At 44.8% G+C, this 19,332-nt stretch overlaps 2 protein-coding genes across 8 annotated transcripts; one reads left to right on the plus strand and one right to left on the minus strand.

Annotated features, from left to right (window-relative positions):
* Positions 1-3,906: 3,906 nt before the first annotated feature.
* Positions 3,907-7,786, plus strand: PNRC2 (proline rich nuclear receptor coactivator 2). 2 transcript variants are annotated; one of them, XM_009098593.4, is made up of 3 exons: positions 3,907-4,073; positions 4,898-5,102; positions 5,582-7,786. In XM_009098593.4, the coding sequence occupies exon 3, from the start codon at positions 5,600-5,602 to the stop codon at positions 6,020-6,022; it is 423 nt and encodes a 140-aa protein (XP_009096841.1). In that variant the 5' UTR covers positions 3,907-4,073; positions 4,898-5,102; positions 5,582-5,599; the 3' UTR covers positions 6,023-7,786. The 2 variants fall into 2 exon arrangements, with proteins under 2 accessions (XP_009096841.1, XP_009096844.1); XM_009098596.4 differs by having other exon boundaries at positions 3,913-4,073; positions 4,901-5,102.
* Positions 7,787-8,019: 233 nt separating this feature from the next.
* SRSF10 (serine and arginine rich splicing factor 10) lies at positions 8,020-18,297 on the minus strand. Of its 6 annotated transcripts, XM_050983181.1 has the most exons (7): positions 18,064-18,281; positions 16,240-16,346; positions 14,475-14,576; positions 12,915-13,077; positions 12,572-12,625; positions 12,294-12,395; positions 8,020-9,235 (listed from the first exon to the last, which is right to left on the minus strand). In XM_050983181.1, the coding sequence occupies exons 1-7, from the start codon at positions 18,126-18,128 to the stop codon at positions 9,217-9,219; spliced, it is 612 nt and encodes a 203-aa protein (XP_050839138.1). In that variant the 5' UTR covers positions 18,129-18,281; the 3' UTR covers positions 8,020-9,216. The 6 variants fall into 6 exon arrangements, with proteins under 6 accessions (XP_050839138.1, XP_050839140.1, XP_050839139.1 ...); XM_050983183.1 differs by lacking the exon at positions 12,294-12,395 and having other exon boundaries at positions 12,572-12,622; positions 18,064-18,276; XM_050983182.1 differs by lacking the exon at positions 12,294-12,395 and having other exon boundaries at positions 18,064-18,272.
* Positions 18,298-19,332: the final 1,035 nt, after the last annotated feature.

The raw sequence follows: 19,332 nt of genomic DNA on the forward strand, positions 1-19,332 counted from the left end.
GGTGCAGATGGGGCTGAGGGTCGGGTACTGCTCACCTTGATAAGGTGTGACTCACAGAGCCATGGTGAGTGACTCTCTACTGCACTCATAGAGAAAATGCTCAGAAAAAAAACCCCAGCTTCACTGCCGTGTCTAGCACAGCTCCTGAGAGCAAACAGGGCTTGGCCGAGGGATTCTCCTGTGCACAAACACCTCTGCTGCTCTTGTGGAGGGTCCAGGTAAAACTGTTTTCCCTGCTGACAGGACGTGAACCAGGCTCACTGATTTACATGGGCTGAAGGTTCCTGCAGGGCTCTGTGACTCAGAGCTGGTGTGGGTTCCAACGGGGAGCTGTTGAGGCAGAAAACAGGGTGTGACTCGGCAGTCGTGCCTGGATGTGTTTGTTTTCCAGAGTGGGAAAAGCTGTCAGCTGTGACAAAGCTGTTTCAGCACAAGCTCTTCAAACCCCCCAGGCTCGGGGTTTGGCTGTCTTGGTGTCCAGGGGGTTTTACTCCTGGTGCTGGGTGCTGTGCACACCCCACACACCAATGTACCATGCAGGGCTGGATGTGATCTCACACTCACGAGCTCCAGCAGTGCACAGGAGGGAACTTGTGTTCTGGAGCTGATCTAACTCAGGTGCTGGTGGACACCAATTTAATTCATGTCTAAAGCATATATCAATATATTTATAATGAGATTTAAGAGATTAAAGTGCGTCGTTTTATCACATTGTTTGGGTTCTTGAGCCTCTTCTCTATTTACCCTGCAGAGGTTCAAATGTCTGCTCAGTTCCTGTAGCTCACTGCTGTGAATATTCAATGAACACAGGTCCTCTGCCAGGCAGAATAAAGGATATTCTAAACATTACTCTATACCCAGTGCTTTCATGAAGATTTTAAAGAAAACACAAGCTCCCATGTTTCCCTCATAAGGGAACATAGATTAACAATCTGGTTAATGTTTGGCTCAGGTGGAAACGTCTAACGAGTTTCAAGTGTGTCATGGGGCTCTTGGAGCCACAAAAAGTAAACATCTTGGGTTTACTGAAAGTCACCCTCAGCCGGAAACTCGTCACTGGGAAATAAAACTGGGGCAATGGTTCACTATTGATTTAACAAATGAGTCATCCCTGCTGCAGACTTCCTGCAGCATCCACGCTCGGCAGCTCCACTGAAACACTCGGCCAGGAGCACCAGTGTGCTGAGATCCCTCAGCCACAGCTGGGAGCATCTTAATTTGGGGCTAATGAAGCTCTGCAGGCTTTGTCTTCACTGGGACTTGCTGGTTGGGGCAGTGCCAGCACAGATGGAGCTGCTTCCCTGGGCTGGATTAATGTTTGCTGTGAGAGGGAGTGGAGGTGCTGAGTGAAAAATAAAGGTGGCTGGGGAGTCCTTGAGGTGCTGTCACCGTGGCAGCAGAAGCGTGGTGGGGAGCTGAGGAGGATTTGGGTAGCACTGCTCCCTGGGAAGATGAGGGAAGCTGGGATTTATTGCAGTCATCTTTGCAAGGAGGAAGTGGAATAATCCAGACAGATGCTTGCACAATAGAAAATTCCTGTCCCTGCTGTGTACAGGTTATGAGAGGGTGCAGTGGAGGTCACTGAGTCTGTGGCACAGCAGGGTGGGTTTGGAAACACTGTGTTTGAGGGCTCTGCCTCTGCAGCTGGGTCTGTAGCACCTGCAGGGCTGCAGGACATCAGGGTGAGCACAGCACGATCCTGGATGCAGCTACAATATCCCAGTCTGCCCATGAGTTCCTGAGGTCGATGTAGTGTCACACGCTTAGGAGTCACAGATGTTACATCGAGAGAGACCTTTGAAAAGGAACAGGGTTTAAAAACCAGCATTTGAAGGAGTGAAGTAGCTCCTGTTGAAGGAATCTTGGGTGGTGATGATAAAGGATTGAGACAGAACCTCAGGATTCAGTCTGTGTCTTTAGGATGCAGCAGGAACTCGAGGGGTTCTGTCTGTTGTGGTTTCCACAGCCCTGGGAACATCTCTTTTCCTTCCACTGCAGGGGAGGAAACCAGCCCAGGGCTCTAACAGCTGAAGGTGAAACACAGAATTTTGCAAGCTGGACTTTGTGGTGTTTGGGGTATTTGTCCCTTTGATTTAAAAAATACCCTCGTGCTCCTACTTGGCCTCCAAATGCCTCCATTTGTTTCAGTGGAACAGTTCTGCACAAATACAGGAATGGCTTATCACTGACATTTCCTGCTTCCCCCAGGCTCCATGTGTCAGCCTGACCCCAAAACCAGCTCTGAAAGACAAGATGTTTCTTTAATTATCTCAAAGATAGCGAGGACAAACAGCCAGACCTTGTGTCATCCTTGTTCTGAACTGAAAAGTACACACTGTTGTGCTGCCCAGACAAGAGCAGAACATTTGCAGCCTGCAAAATGCTCTTTCTTAATCCCACTGACGCGTCCTGGCTTGACACCATCCACACGCTGGGGTGAGATTGTGTTTTAGCAGAAATAAACGCACTAGAGACAGAAACAAAGCAAAAATCTGCTGATGTGCATTGTAGGACAGTTGTTAATTAATGAGTGGAATTTCAGGCTTACAGCAAATATTGTTGTCTTCCATGTAAAGACAAAAAAAGCTGCTATAAGGACCTCAGCCATTACTTTGTGCCAAGAAATCCAAAGCAACGGGAGGAAAACAAATTAATTTCAGCTGGCTTTGTGCTAACATACAATAAAGAACAAAAACAAAGGTCTGGCTTAGGTATGTCAACACATTTCGTGTATTAAAATATATGCTGGCTTTTTAAATAACTTCAGGATGAATACAAACTTCTATTTAGAGTCTTTACCTTGTTCTGGGTTGGGTCACAGCCCTGTAACACCAGGTCAGTAAGGAAACAGTTTTGTTTTAGGAATAAAGCAGGAATTTCCCCCTTCTGTAGCTAAAAATGCAGGGTTACTCAATGAAACTTCAAAATAAAAACTCTGAATGTTCATCTGTTGTTTTTAAATACTGCCCTGACTTGGTGGAGTTGGAACTGAACTCGTTCTTCTGTATTTTCTTTGAAACTTCCTTTTTCCAGCCTTTAATGTGGTGTACAGTGCTGGATTGGCCTCTCAGTGGTGGGCAGTGAACAGTCTCACATGTGTGAGTTTCTTATGTATACTACTTTTTAATCATCCCACACATGGTAAAGGCCAAATGTTGAGGGTTTTTTCTTTGAAACGATCCTTTTAGGCAAAAGAAGAGAATGTGAATATAAACACAAAGTGCAGTCACTGCCAGAGGCTCTGCATACCCACAGCGCTGTTTTAAACCCGCGGAATATTTTCCCTGTCTTTTGACCTGAAACATCCCTCTACGTCGCTTTCAATACTTTAAATTTCAGCATTAAATAGTTTAACTAAATGCAGGCTGGGGAATGGGTACAACAACCAGAGAGCGTCCATTTGACATCAGAGCGCTGCGGCCATCTCCGGGGGGCTGGATTTTACTCTTTGTTCGCTGATTCCCTTCTCTCGACGCCCCTCGCTTGCACAGCCGGGTGTTTTGTGCGCTTCTCCTTTATATTTTGTTAGTTATTTCACCTCTTTGAAGCCCCCAGCAGCAGCTGGCGCGGGCGTTCCCTGCGATGTTTGTTGTGCTAATTCGCGGGCAGGGCGGGGCTGCCAGCGGGGCCAGGGGGCTGTGGCGAGGGGCCGGGGGGCCCGCGGGCGGTGCCCGGCGGCGGGGCCGGCCCGGGCGGGACAAAGAGCGGCGGCCGCTCCCGCGCTGCCCTTCGTGAGGGGATTCAAATGGCGGCCCCGCCCGCCCGCGCGCCGCCGCCGCTCTGCCCCGGGCCCGCCTGGCAACAGGCGGGGCTTAGCTCCCATTGGTGGAGCGCGGGAGAGGCGCGCTCCCATTGGCTGCAGCCGCACGGCCCCGCGGATGGGGGAGGAGGGAGAGGGTGTTAAACGGCGCCGGACGCGGCCGCCATTTTGTGAGGGAGAGTGAGGGGCGGTGCGGAGCGGAGCGGGCTCTGGGGGCGGGGGTCGGACGGTGACGGCGGAGCAGCGCGGGGTCGGTTCCCGGAGAGCCGTGTGTGTGTCCGTGCTTGTGGGCGAGCGGAGCGGACAGAAGTCGGTAAGGGCGGAGCGGTGCGGGAAGGGCCGGGCGCGGCCGCCGCCATGTTGTGCTCCGTTGTTGGGGAAGGGGGGACGGGGGGTCCCGGCTCTCCCCAGCTGTCGGTGAGAGAAGGGAGAGAGTTCGGAGGCGAAGACGCTCCGGTCAGCGGGAGCAGAAGGCAGCTGGGCCGGGGCCGGTGACGTTATCTCGGCTCTTGGTTTCAGTCCAAACAAGGCGGAAGCTGGAAATGGAGATGGGCGGCTCCCCTGGGGCTCCGGGAGGGATGGGCAGGGGGGGCTGCTGAGTTTGGAGTGACAGGAGCTGAACAGACTGGAGTGCGTCAAGATTAAAATCTCAGCGATCGCAGGAAAGACAAGCCATGAGCAAAACAGGAAATTAGTGTAAGAGTTATTGAAGAATTACTTGGCTAACGAAGGTTAAAGAAACAGCTGACAGATGACAAATGGAGCTCTGTGATGGCTGGGGAAGGGTTTGGGCACTGTAGGCAGTTCCTGCATTGGTTCTAGTTCCCAAAGTTTTTTCCTTACTAAAACAAAAGGGATAAAGTTCTTGATTGTCTATTAAAATGCTGTGTAAGACAGAACATGAGCAAAATGTGACTTGAGGTTTGCTAAGGATGGTGGTGAACTTTATGTAAGTAGAAAAAGACAAAGCTGTGTCTTTTTGGGTGGGATTTTGGGGTTTTGTTTGTAGCATGTTTTCATCTTTAACATATAAACAGACACAGCGGACTGAATTATTTCTGCTTGCCCTTCTTTCCACCCCAGAGTGAAGCAATTGTTTCCATAAACTGAATTGAAATTTCTTTCTCGTTTCTGCAGCAGGACTTCTCCCTTGGAGCTTCTGTGCCGAGAATCCGATGTTGGGCTCGGCTCCCTGGCTGAAAACAGCACATCAGCCCATGAAAACTTCTATTCCCAGCCAAAGGAAGGAGTCCAGCACAAGGCAGCACCTCTTCTTTCAGGCTTGGAAGCAAGAAAGGGGGCAAGAGTTGGAGAGTGTGGAATCGGAGAAGACCACTGAGAGGTAAATGGAGTTGGGAGAGGGGAAATAAACATTGCTGGAGAGCCAGCAGGGAAGTGCTGAGTATGCTGTGCTGGAGTCTGGGCATGGGCTTTGGGAGTTGCACTAATCTGTTCCACTTGGGGTGCTTTTCAGTTCATTTTCAGTTTATCAGAGTAATTATTACACTTACCACGAAGTTTGGGCAGTGGCTTTATCAGTGTAAACTTCACCCAATCTTAAGGTGCTAACAGGCTGAATTTAAATATCTCAGCACTCAATAGTAACTGATAAAATCTGGCTCTGCATTTTCTGAGCAAGGTTTTGTCAGTCCCATTCCTCCAGTTAGACCTTTTCAGAGGAGAGAAATGGTGTGTTTAGAGCGAGTTTTGGTTAGGTTGTTTTTTGTCCCTTTGCTTGAAATCTAAACATTCTCTGAAATACTTTGTTTAAAAAAAAAAGAGAGCAGTAAAGACTTATCCTGAGTCCTCTTGTTTTTCCAGGTGACATTTAAGTTGAAGATGGGTGGTGGAGAAAGATACAACATTCCCGTTCCCCAGTCTAGAAATACCACCAAGAACCATCAGCAACTTAAAAACAGGCAGAAGAGCAAAGACCCCAATTCTCAGATGAAAACTTACGTGAAGAAGGAAAGAGGCCACGGTTGCAGCTCCTCTCCTGGTGCATGGCAGGCCATGCAGAAAGGGGGGAAGAACAACGTTCACTTCCCCAAGAATCCCAACTGGAATCCTGCTCTGTCCAATCACAACCTGTTGTTCACCCCTCAGAGCAACCAGAACTATGCTGGAGCCAAGTTCAGCGAGCCACCCTCCCCAAGTGTTCTGCCTAAGCCACCAAGCCACTGGGTACCTGTTTCTTTTAAACCTTCTGATAAGGAAATAATGACATTTCAGCTCAAAACCTTACTGAAAGTCCAGGCCTGAGGTGTAACTTGTGTGATTTTCAGAAGTGATTTGGACTGTCAGGGTTTCAAATTTGAGCATTGCTATTCCAAACTCCAGGTGTGCCAGGACCAGGTGTTCTTGCTGCATGTAGTTAGTCACTTGGAGAGGGGTGAAAGTTTACATTCCCCTCATCTTTTACCTCAAAAGTTCAGTGCTGTGTTCACCTCACTGTGAAATAGATATTTTCTTGTAAATCAATCAAATCCTGAGCAGTCACCATTTACTGTATTTAAGAAAAAATGGGACTGTGTGCCAAAATTGGAATTGTGGCTTTGAATTGTTAGAAAACCACCTTTTCCCTAACTTAATGCAGCATGAACTGAAAATAAAAACGCACTGAAAACTTTAGTCAGGTTATTTGCTGCTTTTCAGGCTGGTGTGAGATTTGCTAAACACTCTGCAGAGCAGAAACCTCCACCTGGGCACGTGGGGAGGCACAGCTGATTCTCTTCCCTACCCTGTGAGCTTTAGTGGCACTCCTGCATTGGTGGGTGAGTTTTCAAACCCATGACTCTCCCATCTGGAATGTTCTGGAAGGATGTAGAAGAACTCCTCGGCCAGACCCAGCTGTGCTTCCCAGGAATCTCCATGAGTGCCAACACAGACCTTGCATTGCCAGGTGACTGCCAAAAAAGCTCCCCCAAATCCTTTGTGTGCCCACTGCACGGAGGAGTTCTAAACCACATTTTGGTATCAGTTTTTATAAGAAAAGGTGGAGTAGTTGCTTAGTTTGGTCTTAAATTGGTTCCCCTGTAACAATTGATAGTTTGGGGCAGGTGTTAGGTGTTCTCACAGGGATGACAGAGCCATGTAAATACATGTAAAACATTGTAGCATATGTAAATTTCTGCTGGGCTTTCCTGCACAGAAGTATTTTTAGTACAAAACTGCTGAATGTAAGATGACCATGTTGAGTACGTGGCCTGGTTTAAAAAAATGATATTTTGTTTAAAAAAAAAAACTAACAAAAAAAAAAAAGACATTTGTGGCTGTGCCCTTGCACTTCACATGCAATGAATATGCACATTGTATTTGGTTCTAATCTCATTTTTTTAAGTAAAATCAGTGCAAAAATGCTTATTTAGATTTTTTTTAATTAAAAAAAAAAACTTAAAAAAAAAAGCTGCTGGAGTTTCAGATCCCAGATCCTCCTGTTGTGAATGTGTAGGAGAGGAGTGTGTTCAGTGATGAAAAATCACAGAAATGTTCCAAATCAAGTGTTTCACAAGAAATGCAAATGCCTGGGTTCAGGTGCTTGATAAAACTGAAGGATTGGAATCATTCTGTGTTTCTGAAATGCATCAGTGCTCTGTAAAACATTTTGTCCCAATCTTTGCTAAAATCCCTCAGCAGAGGGTCAGGGCAGGTGGCTCCTGAGCTGTCACCCTCCAGCTGATCCTGCTGGAGGGTGACAGCAGGAGCAGCCAGGGTTCTTTCAAAACACAAGGATTACTAAAACAAAAAAGTGCTTTAATTTGAACAGGCCTTTTGCAGGTTGTGAAATGTTTGGAGGTGTCTTTCTGTACATTCCAAATGCAGTGGCAGCTGAACTGAATGTTTACAAAATTATTGCTCCAAATCACACGGAATTGGCAATCTCTAAACTTGTGTTGTGACCTGGACCTTCACCAGAGTCTGAGCTGTATCCCAGTTAATTATCTATTCTCCAAATTGTCAATTACTGATGATGTTTGTACAAATTGGAAACAAAACATAAATAAACTTTTTTTTTCCCCCCTAAAAGCATGTCTTTGTTTTCAGATGGAAATGGAAAAGTGGGATGATCTCATTTTGGCAGTTCCCTTCTCAAGGGAGGTTTCTTTACCTGCAGCCTTCTCCTTCATGCCTTTCCAGTGGTTAGGGAACACAGGGCTGGAGAATTACCACTAATTAACATTCCTGACAAAACCAAGAGCTTGGGGCTCCGTCTCCCACACACTACAGCTGGATTAATTAAGTCAGAAGGTGCTCTCAAGTTATAGTCAAAACTTGTACATTTTATTCCCAATTCACAGGGTTATTTGCACAGATGGAACACAAAACTCAAGAAGAAAGGATGTGGGTGAATAAAACATCAGCATCTCCGATCAAACACACTACAGGGTACAGAGTCTTCCCTTCCTACAATAGTCTCAGCAGCAAGAGCATCTTTAGACAAATATTATAGCAATGGACTACAGACTTTTTTTAAGCAAGTTACAAGATAAATGGAGAAAACCAGCAATTCTTAATGGGTGATTATGTCCTAAAAATGTGTCAATTTTATCCCTTTGTACTTCAGAATGTTCATCTGCCCCATCCCTGGCAAGGCCCGAGCAGCAGTGCTGTGCTGTGTGTGGCTGCACTGCCCTGCTCTGAGCTCACCCCAGCTGGCACCCGACTCAACAGGCAGGAAAAAAAGCTCTGTCCAAGCAGAGAGCTCCAAACAACATTGAAACCAAAAGATTCCACTTTGAGTAAAACCATGATACTGTACATTAAACATCTTGATAAAACATAGAAAGGATAACATTGAGCTTTCAGAGACCAGTCTATCAGAGTCCCTAATTAAACACCCAGCTACTTAACCACTAAATTGAAGATTTTTAATTACCAGTTGGGTGCATGGACTTTAGGTGAAAAAGAAGTTCCAATAGAGCCTTCTATGACTGCTGACACCAATCGATTCGCTGCAGATATTTTGGAGCACAGCCATTAATTTCAGCAGAGGTTTTTTACACGCTACTTCAATTCTACAAATTTTGCAGGAATGACAAAATCTAGATTTACCACAGAAAAACGTAATTCCCACCGTTCTTGAGACTCCAAAAGAAAGATATCTAGACATGATCTTTTGTAGCCTGCAAAGTTCTTGCATTCCAGCTGTGCATAACCTGCAGGAAGCTTGCACAAGACAGGCTCCTGCTTTTTTTAGGGCAGGACTGGGATACCTGCATCAAGGAAGGGAGATGTTATCTAGATGGGCTGTGGCTTGATTTGCATGAATGCATAAACATTCCCTGCCCTTTTGGCCACATCCTGCTAACTCGTCCCCAACTGAAAGGCCCACAGAACAGCTTCTTCACAATTTTTCCATGGGAGCAAGAACTAGGACAACATCTTTATTCATGCACTCTTGAAACATCGTGGGTTTGTGTTCGGCTTTTCTGGCTTGTTCATATACACAAGTCAAGTCAAAGTTTAGTCCTACCTCTGGGAGAGAAAGAAAGAACCATCAGAACTGGTAGACACTACATTATACTTGCAATGATCTGGCTTTTCAAAACAAAAATTAAACTGTGCTATACATAAATGCTGAAGCACACAATATAAGGACATGCTGACACAACAGTTAAGGAATAGTTACTGTTACTCTGCCTGGACATGGAGATTTCTCCTCCCTCCTCCCACCCTTCCAGCTCCAATTCCAGCTGGACCAGCACCACCACCAACCACAGCCATCCCTGCAGGCCCCTGGCAGACACAGCCATGCTCTCCCCACCACTCAGTCACCAGGACCCCTCTCAAGCAGCAGTTAGTCATGAAGACTATATTTATACATATGAATCTATAAAGGTGAAAAGAGGGGGGGGGTTTTGCTGCTAGAAGCAGAAATAATCACAGCTCAACTTATAAAGGGTGACAGTGGAAGCAATGGAAAGCAATGGAAGCAATTCATTGATTTACAGAGGATTTTTGTCTTTCAGGGCAACACCTTCAGCTGGGCACACACCAGTGCCAGGAGGCAGCTCCAGCCCTGTTGCCTCCTCCCACAGAATCACTGCTGGCACCAGTTTGGATATGGCAATTATGAATTGTTATGGTGATACTATAATTTTGATTCTGTATGAACCTTCAGTCATTGCTTTTAAGTCGTTTCATAACCTGGCTAATATCTGAATTATAACCTATGGGGCAAGTCCATCCAGCAATAATGGTAGTTAATGGCAAAGAAAATGCGATATATTAAGAGTACAACTTATGCTTAGTGCTCTCAGTTTGTCTTGTACCCCTTCAAAATGTGAAGTGACATTTATTCAGACACTGCATGAAAAATTCCTGCCCTTACTGAAATACCATAGTAAGGATTTTACTCCATATGGGATGCATAGCTCTACTCCTAACCATGCTCTGGAGTCAAATTCTAATGCTACAATAATTCCAGTGGATCAGTATTTCCTTCATTTTTTTATTACAGCATGTTTGCTAAATTTACAGCAAGCAGAAAATAAGCTGGGTCTTTAGTTATTTTGATCAAAACATCGATGTTTTAAAGGTAGTACACAATATTTGTTAAAAAGAACATATAAAAATACCTTTTTAGAAGCCTCTATAAGAAAGGAAATACAAAGTTTAACCCCACAACTTTCCTCTGCTAGAGCTGCACGCTACTGCTACAGTTTTAAATAGACTTTTTGCTGTTTTTAAACTATACATCCAGGAAAGTCTACAAAATTAAAGGAACGTGCATATAAATGATTGCATAGCAGAACATGAACATTAACTGCAAACAGTAAAGAAAACGTTAGAAATACTATTAAATGTACAAAGGTTCTAGGATCAACCCCTAAGCACGTTCCGCTGACGAGATCCCAAAGCCATCTGCGCTTCTTTAAAGACCCTGCTGAAACACTAAACCCAAACCCTAAAACATTTCTCTAAAAAGGAACTTTTGGAAATCAATGTCTTTATATGCTACAGACATCAGACAGCGAGGAACACTGAAGTGTTTGATGGTGGCTTTTGAAGGTAAAGAGAAAAAAAAAACAAACAATGCCAAAAGCCATTTCCATAACAAAGGATCTTGCCTTCTAGAGAAATACTGATAAGATTACACACTGGGTTTGTTATTTTTCACGTTCAATTTTCTAAATATACTGTATTAGTGATAAACTACATAACTAGAGATGCAGCTCTTGTTCATATCCAACTTCAAACATTTGTTCTGAAGGAAAATGAAATCTTTTAACCAAACCACTATCCATTCTGAGAAGGAGTGATTCAGACTTGCTTGACCAACTGCTTTTTTGCTGTGTAAAAAGCAAGCAAGCCTGGTAACCCAGGGAGATGGCTACAGTTTGATACCTATGAATACACCAACTAACCACAGGAGTCATTGGCATAAAAGTTTAGTTCTTATATACTGTACACACACAACTCGAAACGATCTACTTGTATCTAACAGCAGGAAAACTAAGCAACTTTATGGTTAACTGCTCACTAAAATTGAGAATAGATACAAAAAACTGCAGAAAATGTACACACAACCTAGTATTTAGTTGCTCTGCCGTTTGCTGAAATCTGAATTTAGATTTTCCATTTCAAGGTGGGTTTTTCCCTCACTTTCAGCACCAGCAGCCAGGGCAGAGGCAGTGAAGCCTCTATCCCGAGGGGTCACAACACTGCACAGGCTCTGAGCGAGCTCCAAGAGCAGCTCTCTGCCCATGTCGTACATGCAAGGTTAGTACCATCTCTCCAGACAGCAGGCTAAAGAGAAATCTCCCAAATCTCCCTCCACAGAGCTCCATGTGCCAACCAACTGGTGCTGGTGGGCGTGGAGAACACCGAAACCCGCCCTGGAGCCATGGAAACAAACTGCCAGTTTGATTTCCCAGCAGCCAGTGTTGCACTACAGCTGTCCAGTTTTCCTTTTCCTCACAAAGTTTATAGAGTTGAAGAACCAGTTAAACAGCTGGTTGAACTGCCCAGCACAAACTGGTACCAATTTCTCTATGGGTGTGACATTTGTAAAAGGACAATGTTGCAAGTTACGATCAATCAAGTCATCACCAAATATCTAAGCATTAAAAATGCAAATCTTTACAAAAATATACATAGAGACACCACAATCAAATCAGTAGCTGCCCATGACATTTAACCAAGTGGACAATCTCTCTCCCTCTCTCTCTCTGTGGCTTCTCAACACTGTTTTAATTTCAACCATTGTCGGCTACAGGGAAAACTGACAAAGAAAATATTTTTTAGCACTGTTGCAACATCATATTCCTGATAATTTAAGTAAACTGAACTGTGTGTAAATGAATCTTACATGCCTAAACCAACATGGACACACTGTTAGTGGCCACTGGACTTGGGACTAGTCCAAGACCTCGATCTGGATTTTGACCTAGATCTAGAATGTGATCTTGACTGTGATTTGGATCTAGCTGGTTCTTTTTTTCTCGACTCCTTCTCATATCTTGAGCTGGACTTATAGTGTGTTTTAGAATCTGTTTTAGAGGTGCCTCTAGATTTGGTGTGAGATGCAGACCTAGACCGTGATTTAGCCTTCATTTCTTTCTTGGGCTGTGACTTGGATCGTGATCTTGAATTGGACTTAGATCTTGAAAAAGATCGATTGCGGTGTTTGAACCTATCAGAATAAAGGGGAGAGAGGAGATTTGAATGTAAAAACACTATTCTTAGACATCTAGTACATTAAAAATTGTTTACCGTTTTTGCAGGAGAAACTTTTTTTTTTAAACCTATAGTTAAAGGAATACAGTGATCTAGCTTGCAATTTAAAGGGTGTAAAAAGTGGTTTTTTACCTATCATTGTCCGAATGGCTTCTGCTACGACGAGGTCTTCCAGTAGGTCTACTGCTAAAAAGGTACATCAGAAAAAGTAAACGGTGACAAATACCTAGGTAAGCATACAAATACTTAACACATTCTATTTTCAAGCTGTGCATTTGCTTTTAGCTATTCTCCAATGCAGCCCAGAATCGTTTCATTCACTATTCCTGATCAGATGCAGCATGCAAGGTATGCAACTCCCAGCGGTTACTCCCACGATAGCAAAAAAAAGATTACTCCAAAGTGTAACAATGAAATAGTCAGCGTGGTGTGTCTGTGCTGTGCAGCTGAGGCCAGCCCCACACACTACACTTACTTTCTGGGACTATAGGATCTTCTATAGCTGTAATCAAAGGAGCGACTCCTCGACCGTCTGCGCTCGTAGCTGCGACTCCGAGACCGCCTGTATCTGTCATAGTCATCGTAACGAGAAGAACTGTACAGATTTCTCCCTTCCTTGGCTTTCATTTGGTTTGGTGCTGTAAAAATAGCAATATTTGCAGGTGAAGATGATGCCCTACTTTTTCCCCTCAAGGTTTAAGCCATGTTTTTGGTGTTGAGCAAAAAGGTTCATTCGTGATTTGATGTTTATGAAGGGACAGGTGAGAGGCTGCTCTGTGCCACTTGTTTTGTGCTGCTTGAGCCACTGGACACAAATTAATGCAGCCTTGGGGGCACTGTAAATCTAGCAAGCAAAACAAACAAAAAAACCCCCTCAAAACCAGTCAGAAAGGACTAATGCTCCATAACACAGAGCTGGCCAAGGTGATTTCAGGCCAGCTGGAAACTGGTACGGCAGGTCAGACCCATGACTGACACATTCTGACATTCCTGAATTTACCCAATGAGTGAAAGCTAATTAAACACTTTCTCCTGGCTGCACAGCACCATCATCACACCTGATCCACGGCTGTCTTTAATGATTAAAGGCCCAGCTTATACAAAGGCTTTGGAGGATGCCACACAAAGGGAAGTCTGATTCCAAAAGGAACCCCCCAGTAAAACAATTCACTTTCACTCTGCAGCTTAGTTATTAAAGTAATTAAGAAAGAATGAACCTATTAGTCTTCCACTGTATTTCCTCTAAGCAGCACAGCTATCTTTCCTTTGTGTCAAATTCAAACCCAAAGACCAGGCTCTAAGTATTTTAAACATGCTGGAACAAACATCTTCTGTACTAAACGGCTTCAAATTTTAAGTTTTTAGTGCTGCTTGCAACACACAAAGGTGGATTTAGTTAATTTTGCTCAGAAACTTGTAAGAAATCCCAATGTTTATACAGAGGGCAGAAAGTTATCCTTTGGAGTGTAGAATTTCCACTGACTCCATTAAAGTTAATTGTGAAGACTTGAGGGAGAACTGGACAGTCAGGTTGTTTCTCTGAGAGCTGTAACTGAAGACCTTTAAGGTCTCTTTATTCCAGAGCATCCCATGAGTATTACAGTCCTGGTTTAGACCAACAGGGCTGAGCCAGGTTTTACAAATCTGTATCTCCCTGCAAATTAAGACTATGCACACAAACTACAGATGTAAAAGACCTAAATTCTCTTTGCATTTATCTGTTCAGAAAATACAAGTTCTGCTCCACCTTGAATTGAGATAACTTGAAACTGATTTTTGTCCTGAAGCCAAATGAAAATGAAGCCATTACCTCAATCCTGGAAATCACACAGAGCTGCACAGAAAGCTCCCAAGAATGCCTGTGGTGACTGCTGTACTTAGTTATCCATTTATAATTAAGCGAGTCATTAAGAGTCACTGGATGAAAGGCAGCACATCCATGTGCTATTTATACACACTAAGAACACATCAGAACCATCAGCAGCACGTGCAGTGCTGGGTGCTGAAGCCCAGGAGATGAAATCCAGGCACTTACTCTTGCGGTCCCCCTGTGCAAACTGGATTTCTATTTGCCGACCACAGATCCACTTCCGATCCAAGTTATGGAGAGCATCTTCTGCATCACGGACATCTTCAAATGTGGCCAGTGTTAAGGTACTTGGGAATTTGAGCAGTTTAACAGATGTGGTATTTAAAATCAAAATTTTCATGTTATTTTCTCATTTTACAGCCATGTTTTAAGTTTTTTAGTCATACTACTCTACACACTAGTGTTTTTATTATTTAATCACCAGCTAAGAACTCCTGTTATAAAATTAAAATCTTGTAATATGACCATGAATTTATCCATCAGCAAGCACTGGCTATGTGATACTCTAATTTTTTTTCTTCTCCCACTTGTACTTATGCAAAGAAAACAAAGGTATCCTTTCAAAACACTTGTTAATGGTCATTTAGTTCTCTCCACTACAATGAGTTTATTAAAATTAAGCCCTAGTTCTTGAATTATGTTGGACATACCAACAGTAAGTATTAACTATTAACTTAGGAGTTGGAATAAAGCTTTCCTTTTTGTTTTAAACAACTGATTTTAGGTTTAACTGATGTCATGTCACAGCCCTGTGCGCAGCGAGCGCCTCCTCAGTGTGAGAGAAGAGCAGACACTGGGAGCCCTGCACTGCCACTCAGAGCCAAGGTACAGTGACAGGTATTTGTTTTAATGCTGGAATTTACACCCCTAATTCCAGCTCGTGGGACCCAAACAATGAGCTGCCTTTCCCCTCCAGGCCACTCATTTCTCAACAGCATCATCTCCTAAGGAGAGAAACTTCCATTTCATTCAGACCACAGTTACAGTAGCACTCACAAGAGAAATATTACAGGTTTTGTCAAGGGACTAAACCAGAATAATTCATCAAATTACTGCTTACATGACAGACAGAAGAAAAACTGTTATTCTGTAGGATACATCAGGTATGACTCCTTTAATCTTGGCCACCATTCAACTTCATCTTGACCTTTAACTCTTTAAGTGCTTGTCAGAAGGACTTGTCATGAGATGCTTGGCCAAAAATGACAGATGGCTTTATCTTTAACTTTGAAAAACAACCTTTTCCCCCTTTTGTAGATAAAGCGAAGCTTTGTCTCCCATTATGGCTTGTCCTTCTTCCAGCTTTTCTTTATTTTTTCTTTTCCCAAACTCTCCCTTCTCTTCAAGCCTGATCCTTAAGAGGTCTTTGGCTTGTCTACTTGCCTTAATTGTTGAACTCTACTCTAAAGGTTCTTTCATGCTTTCTCTTTGGGGTCGCCATTACTGTACAGCTTTACATTCTGAGGCAACAACAGAGGACAGCAAATTAGGGGACAATATTAAAGAAAGAAGTTCACCTCATTTTTTACACAATCTGATTTTGATCAAGTGATTCCAATTTCCATTTGTTAAATTAACAATGAATAGCAGCCACATTTTGCTAAGCACAACTTTACTTACACACCAGTGATAATAAAAACGTGCTAGACAATTTTGAGTCAGTGATAAATTTTCATTTAAATCATATAGTATTAATTTCAGTGGCATAAGCAAGCTTTTATATTACCGGACTTAAGTTTTGCAAAAAAGGCAAAGAACAATTGAGAGAAGTTAAATCTTCAAAAATAACGAAACACCACGACATAAGTAAGACACTTATTAGATACAACACAAAAGTAAACTGCTTTTTCATTTAGATTGGTTACCTCTTACATAAACTTGAATTTCAAACTTCAACACCCCTCACTAATGAGCCATCTGAAGAAAGGATATTGAACATAGGCAAATCCTCTGGGACGACGAGTGTAGAAGTCAAGGGGAACGTAAACATCAACTATAGGCCCATAACGACCAAACTCCCGGCGCAAGTCTTCGGACCTGCAACACCACAAACACCTGATATGGCTTTGGCACTGCCTGAGCGCCACACAACACCCACCAGAACGAAACTACACAGGCAAAAAATCAAATCTACTGTTAATATGAGCATCCCGGGTTTTTGGAAGTATTTGGTGGAGGATAAAAGTAGAAATTTGGGGGGAAGAAGTGTTTGGGCAGTTCCCTGTTGGCAGCACATGGAGCTTTCCTGAGACACTCAGGATGCTCAAGTACAGCCTGGCAGATTGAAACCAGCCTTCAGCACAACCTAAAACAAAAATGTAAACTGAGAAGTGATGCACAGCAGTTCATTCAGTGCAGAAAGTGAAAGAAAGGATTGTTAAATTATCGTTGTTATTACTATTCAGGTACCTCGACAGTGATTTTGCAACACATAAACATTGTGAGACCAAACCAGTCACCCAAACTCATTTCCATAGACTAATCAATACTTACAACCACATCAAACAGAACAGATCTCAGTGAGCAGCCACTCATGCCCTCGGGATAGTTTTTCCAAAGAGGTGGCTTTAGAGAGCTGAGACAAAACTGCTCAGCTGCAGCCACCCCTGGAACAACAGCCTCTCCTCAACAGAGGCTTCTTGTTCACATCAGCTCCTCACATTTAATTTTGTGACATTTGAGGACAAAAACCTGCATGAGAGGATTGATGCAATACCTACTGGTATTTGGTATTTTTTCCTTTCTCTCGCACCAGTTGGGAAACAAATCTCCACAGTCAGTGCTGGCAGAAAGGAACTACCACCAGCATGGAGATCTCACAATAAAACCACCTCCAAGAACTCAGTGCTTAAGGTGAATCCTCAATAGGATCCACATTATTGTAAAGAATTTGCAAGTGATCATCCTCAGCTGTTCTTAAAGTAAAATAAACTATTGGGAAAATGAACAAATTCATGGGAAAAAAAAAAAAAAGGTAAAAACTTTAATTTCACTCCATTGCATCGTGCCCACAGGACGATGTGTAAATGTTCCACAAACAATAACAAACACCAAAGGTGTTTTTGGCCACTAAACTACCGAAGTGAAATGAGGAAAATTAGCTCACTAAAAGCATATAAGGAATAAATAAGAACCTGTGCAACGTTTTGTTTTTGTTACTTCAATTCCCTACGAGTTCTTCTCTCACCGCACAAGTTTAGTCCTTACGGGCTCTCGGAAACACAGGATTATAACGGAGACCAAGCATTGCTTCCCTCGACTCCGGACTGAGCGTCCCGAGAGGCCCCGGTACACATCAACCACGGCAGGACATTCCACCTGCACCTCCCAGGAGCAGCTCCCACACTAACGGGACCGGCCACGCCAGGAATTTTGGGCACAAACGCTTTATTTCCTCCCATCTAGCATCAATGCTGCATTTCCAGAGGAGCATCCCAAACTGCAGCGGCTGTCCGGCACGGCCCCTGTGGCACTTCCCGCTGGACACACTCCAAGGCGGCTGCGGGGAGTTTCACTTTGTTGCGGCCCAGCTTTGTTCTGTCTGGACGCTGTTTGGAAACGAACCCGCGTGGAGAGGCGGGGAACGAGCAGCATCGCGAGGAAAATGGAAGGCAGGGCAGGGAGAAGGCAAAGCGGAGGAAGGGAGAGGGCCGGGCTCGCCCCCTTCCCTCCCCCGGCTGCGGGGGGACCCCCGCGCCCGCGGCCTAGCGAGCCCGCCAAAGCCTGCGCGAGCCCCCGCTCCGCCCCCACTCACCGGGTGTCGTCGGCCACGTTTCGCACGAAGAGCGAGGTGTTGGGGGGCCGCAGGTAGCGGGACATGTCGGCGGCGCCGGGACAGATGGCAGGAAGGAGAGGGAAGGAAGGAAGGAGGGAGGGAAGGAGCGAGCGCGGCCCGGGCGCGGCGGGAGCGGCTGAGGCGACCCTGGGGGAGCTGCACCGCCCGCCCGCGCGCCGCCTCTCGCGAGACTTCCCGGGGGGGCTTCCGGCGAGAGCGAAACGCGGCGCCAAAATCCTACTCCGCTCCGGCAGCGCGCATGCGCCCCTGCCTCGCGCGGGAGCTCGCGGGCCCCAGGCGCATGCGCGCTGCTCCCCACAGTCCCCGCTCGCTTTTCCCGCCGAAAGAGCGGGAAGGGGGAGCGCGCGCGGGGCAAGATGGCGGCCGCGCCCCTGCCGTGAGGGGAGAGCGCGGCCCGGCCTTGTGCGACCGCCTCACAGCGCCGTGGTTCCCTCCTGTGCAGCCAACTGACACGGCCTCGGGCTGTAACACCCTTCCTGAGGCTCAAGGGATCGCTGTCCTGTGGCCTTGCTGTTGCAAAATGGGGAGTATGTATAAGTTCTGTTAAGAAAAAATATTCTTTGATGTTTGAGGTTTTTATGCTTTCTAGCCTGATCAACCAGAAGGGAGATGTAACCCGTGAAACGGCAGGCAACGAGCTCTAAGTGATATGCCTGTGTTAGAATAACAAACTGGTAGAACTGCCTTGTTGAGTTTTAGGGCTGGACATGTTTCGATGATTTCAGACCCAGGGGGAGGTTAACAAAGTTCGAGAAAAAAGGATGCCCGCAGATAGGGGACACAAAGAATGCAGAATTTATGGGCCATCTGGCAAGAATGGCCCAATCTTTCTCCCAAGATAAGGAAGAAACTAATAAACCCAACTCAGCAACTGTGCTAAAATGATCTCCAACTGGGTAAAACGTAATTTTACATCTGCAGGGGCAGGTCATGGCCACCAACCCACAGACCATGGGCCCAAAAGGAGAAAATGGGATAAGTAGCATGAGAAACAACAGAATAATTAACCAACAGAAGATAGAATACTAATTCAGAACTGTGTGACCTGTAGCCAAGGCACACTAATTCCTTTGTTTGCTAAAATGTCTAAATAGTAATAAATTTTGATCATTGGTGTGCTCGATTTGTGGAAATGAGCAGGCCCCAACTGTGCAAGACTGAAATAAATGACCAGTGTCTCTCTGGAGTGTGTAACTATTGTTGCACATGGAGTAATTAATGCAATTT

This window comes from Serinus canaria, chromosome 23 (assembly GCF_022539315.1).
Source record: "Serinus canaria isolate serCan28SL12 chromosome 23, serCan2020, whole genome shotgun sequence".
In the NCBI taxonomy this organism is placed as follows: Eukaryota; Metazoa; Chordata; class Aves; order Passeriformes; family Fringillidae; genus Serinus; species Serinus canaria.

Excerpts from the sequence above, each read along its gene's own strand:
- PNRC2 (XM_009098593.4), top strand. The coding sequence starts at position 5,600 with ATGGGTGGTGGAGAAAGATACAACATTCCCGTTCCCCAGTCTAGAAAT.
- SRSF10 (XM_050983178.1), bottom strand. The coding sequence starts at position 18,128 with ATGTCCCGCTACCTGCGGCCCCCCAACACCTCGCTCTTCGTGCGAAAC. Across the intron at positions 16,347-18,063 it reads AACGTGGCCGACGACACCCG|GTCCGAAGACTTGCGCCGGG; the intron begins GTGAGTGGGGGC and ends GTGGTGTTGCAG. Across the intron at positions 12,396-12,571 it reads AGCCATTCGGACAATGATAG|GTTCAAACACCGCAATCGAT; the intron begins GTAAAAAACCAC and ends TTATTCTGATAG.